Source organism: Procambarus clarkii, chromosome 65 (assembly GCF_040958095.1).
Source record: "Procambarus clarkii isolate CNS0578487 chromosome 65, FALCON_Pclarkii_2.0, whole genome shotgun sequence".
Classification (NCBI taxonomy): Eukaryota; Metazoa; Arthropoda; class Malacostraca; order Decapoda; family Cambaridae; genus Procambarus; species Procambarus clarkii.
The window spans coordinates 7934564-7938035 of NC_091214.1; the positions used below are offsets into that span (position 1 = coordinate 7934564).

The following is a 3472-nucleotide window of genomic DNA, read 5'->3' on the forward strand; positions in this document are numbered from 1 at the left end:
GTAAAGTCTGCAATAATAGGTTGAAACTACAAGGGTGCTCTTGACATATGGGAACTAGCTGCGGGCAGCGATCGATACACTTGGGGATCCGGCGAAGTACCCCCACTCCACAGGCCAGCGCAGTCGGACTCCACCCCCCCCTGAAGGGCGAGGTGGCCCCTGGCAGCAAAGGGAGCTGTCGGCGAGGGATTGATAATAACGTCCTGCCTTACTTAGGGGTAGAATGCGTCACTTTTCCATCCGCCAACTGCCATAATTGCCGCCGGCGCGAGGCCATCCTTTGACATCTGTGTGGCCCTGCCTATTCGAAAGGGGGGTGGGGGGCGTAATCATTTGGAGGTAGTCCCAGCGCTGCAATGGCGGCACGGAGCACCCTTAAGAAAACTTGTCGGGTGTCTGGGGCGCCCGTCTCGTCTTTGAATATAGGTCAGGTTTCGTGCCCCGCCGTCCTATGTACTTCGCTATGGCACGGACCGGGCAGACTTGTTGTAGGGCTCGGTGTTGAGGGCTAAAGTCAGTGTGCGTCCCGCGCTGTGCTTGTAGTAGGCAAAAGCAATGTTGATTCCCGTTTTCGTTAAAGTTATCTGGTCCTGGCGTAGCTTATGTTGTCCCTTCTCCGCGTAGGTCGCCTTCCCCGGACGGAGGCAGGAGTGGAAAGCCAGAGGGAAGAGCGCTCGGTAGCCGGTCCTCTCGTAATCCGAGCCACAGACCCCTCCCTGGGGTCTGGGGCCCCCAGCAGTCAATGCAGTAGGCGCCTGAAACACCGGGTCGCAGGTTGCAGGGAGTCGAGCAGCGTCCTCAGAGTTGCAGGGCAGGAGATGCTGAGGGACTGCGGTTGGCATCTCGTCGAGGGCTGCGTCTCATAGGAACAAGGGCGGCATCGCCTGTAGGCGTGAAAGCACCTTCTCACATCCCGCACCCCGAACTTTTCTGTGAGGATCCATTGCAGGGCGCTGGAGAATGTCTCGAAGATCCTGCAGAAGGGTGCAGCTCCCATGCTGAGCATCCTCTCGCAGTTGTACCGTCCATCATAAGCAAAGCCGAGTGTTTCAGGCGAGGATGTTCCAGCCGCTGATGTTCCAACTGCTGGTGTTTCGGCTGAGGAGGTTCCAGCCCATGATCTAGTAGCTGATGTTCCAACTGGCAGTGTTCCAGCTGAAATGTTCCAGCCGATGATGTTCCAGTCAGCAATGTTCCCTCTGCTGACGTTCCAGCTGTTGACGTTCTGGCTGCCCAGCTGCCGAGGTTCCAGCCGATGATCCAGCAGCTAATGTCCCAGCTGGTGGTGTTCCAGCCGCCGATGTTCCAGCTGTTGATGTTCCGGTTGTTGTGGTTCCAGCCGATGATCCAGCAGCTTATGTTCCAGCTGGCGGAGTTCCAGCTGAAGTTGTTCCAGCTGATGATGTTCCAGCTGCTGATGTTCTGGCTGATGCGGTTCCAGCCGATGCTCCAGCAGCTGAAGTTCCAGCAGAGGATGTTCTAGCCACTGATGTTCCAGCACCTGAGGTTCCAGCAGCTGATGTTCCAGCTGGCGGTGTTCCAGCCGATTATGTTCCAGCCGATGATGCTCCAGTTGAGGATGTACCAACTGATGCTGTTCCAGCCATCGATGTTCCAGCTGCTGACGTTCCTGCTGCAGATGATCTAGCCGCCGTTGCTCTAGCGGCTCAGGTTCCAGCCGATGCTCCAGCAGCTAATGCTCCAGCCGCCGATGTTCCAGCTGCTGATCTTCCAGCTGATGAGGTTCTAGCTGAATAGCCGGTAGCTGATGTTCCAGCTGGCGGTGTCCAGTTGAGGATGCTCCAGCTGCTGATGTTCCAGTTGGCATGTTCCATCTGAAGATGTTCCAGCTGACGATGCTCCGGATGCTGAAGGCCAGCTACAAATGTTCCAGCTGCTGAGGTTATGGCTGATGAGGCTCCAGCTGATGGTCCAGCTGGCTGGATAACTTCGTGGGCGCCACCCGTGTCCTCTTCCTCGCCACAGAAGGGTGGTCCGGTTTCTCCGTACTGTGGATATATTAAACGTAAGCAGGCGGCAAGGGCAAATACGAATAATGACAGGTATGACATGAGGAATGCTGCTGCCACCTGCCAATTCTACTATTTATTTATCTTTATGCATAGCATAGACTTTTCTAGTAAACTAGTTATTTTTTTACTATTGTGTTTGCATGTATCCTCCATCTCTTGGGAGATCATGAAAGTAATTCAGTATTTGCACAACACTACTGCTGTCATCGTATCCTTGGCTGGCATTACTTTATAAGACCACTGAGAAGCGTTGCTGGGACGTGAATTCTGATACCCAGGTGGCGACCTAAGCAGGTGAATATCACAGGTAAGTAACGGGTTTATCTATATGTTGTGTTATGGCAGGAAAGTTCGGCTGAAGTGCTACAGGCTGCAGAATCAACGACCCGCAGGGAGAGCTGAGTTTCGTCACTCCCCACGGGCACAAGGCCGGGTTGTAGGCAGTGATTCAACCCGTGGTACTCCGGGGACTCCCAGGGTCGTCAGTGGAACCCAACCACAGGGTAACAAAGATCCATGGCGATAGTTATAGTATCTCTTAACCTCTCATCTTAGTTGTATTACCAACCCAATCGCCAGAACTGTAACAAGCACCACAATAACCCTCAAAAATAATCCACCACAAAAAAATCCACAAAAAATAATCCTCCATGATAATCCACAACAAAATTCTTCCATAATAATCCACCAAAATAATCCTACATAATAATCCACCACAATAACTCTCCATAATAATCAACAACAATATCATTACAAAATAATTCACCACACTAACCCATCATAATAATCCACCACAATAACCCTCCATAATAATCAACCACAATAACCCTCCATAATAATCAACCACAATAACCCTCCATAATAATCTATAGGTTACACGGCACAACCCATTCTACTAACACTGTCACTGGGATAGGAATTCTTAGTTTGGTAAGAAATGTAAAATATCGGGAAGGTGGCTACCCAGCTATAGTAACTGGCCTGGCACCATACCCAGCCCCATATACATCTAGTCCATCCTACTTGCTATAGTGACAGGGCCCTATCACCACATCAAGCGCTCATATGCAGCTATTCCACCCAATTTGCTATAGTGACAGGCCAGGCACCATACCCAGGCTCCCATATATAGCTTGGAACCCAACTTGCTATTGTGAGAGCCTGTAACCATATCGAGGCCCCCCATAAACAGCTGGTCAACCCAGCTTCTTGTAGTAACAGGACTGGCACCATACCCATACACAGCTGGGCCACCCAGCTGTGTATGGGTATATTCCAGGTAATATCCAGCACAAAGACATGCTGCAAAACCCTGTACAACCATCTCTCGAAATTCCACGCTCCATTAACCCGTCTTAACTAGTCTAATAACCTTTACGTTATAGCCTGATGTAATAACCAACCACAACAATCAGTTTATGTAGATGATCGGACGAAAC

General features: G+C 51.1%; 1 protein-coding gene across 1 annotated transcript; it reads left to right on the top strand.

Annotated features, from left to right (window-relative positions):
- Nucleotides 1-356: 356 nt before the first annotated feature.
- Nucleotides 357-1758, top strand: LOC123771182 (cytochrome c1-like). The gene is made up of 2 exons (XM_045763633.1): nucleotides 357-426; nucleotides 1340-1758. The coding sequence occupies exons 1-2, from the start codon at nucleotides 357-359 to the stop codon at nucleotides 1756-1758; spliced, it is 489 nt and encodes a 162-aa protein (XP_045619589.1).
- The last annotated feature ends 1714 nt before the right edge of the window (nucleotides 1759-3472 follow it).

Excerpts from the sequence above, each read along its gene's own strand:
- LOC123771182 (XM_045763633.1), top strand. The coding sequence starts at position 357 with ATGGCGGCACGGAGCACCCTTAAGAAAACTTGTCGGGTGTCTGGGGCG. Across the intron at positions 427-1,339 it reads CGTCTCGTCTTTGAATATAG|CCGATGATCCAGCAGCTTAT; the intron begins GTCAGGTTTCGT and ends TTGTGGTTCCAG.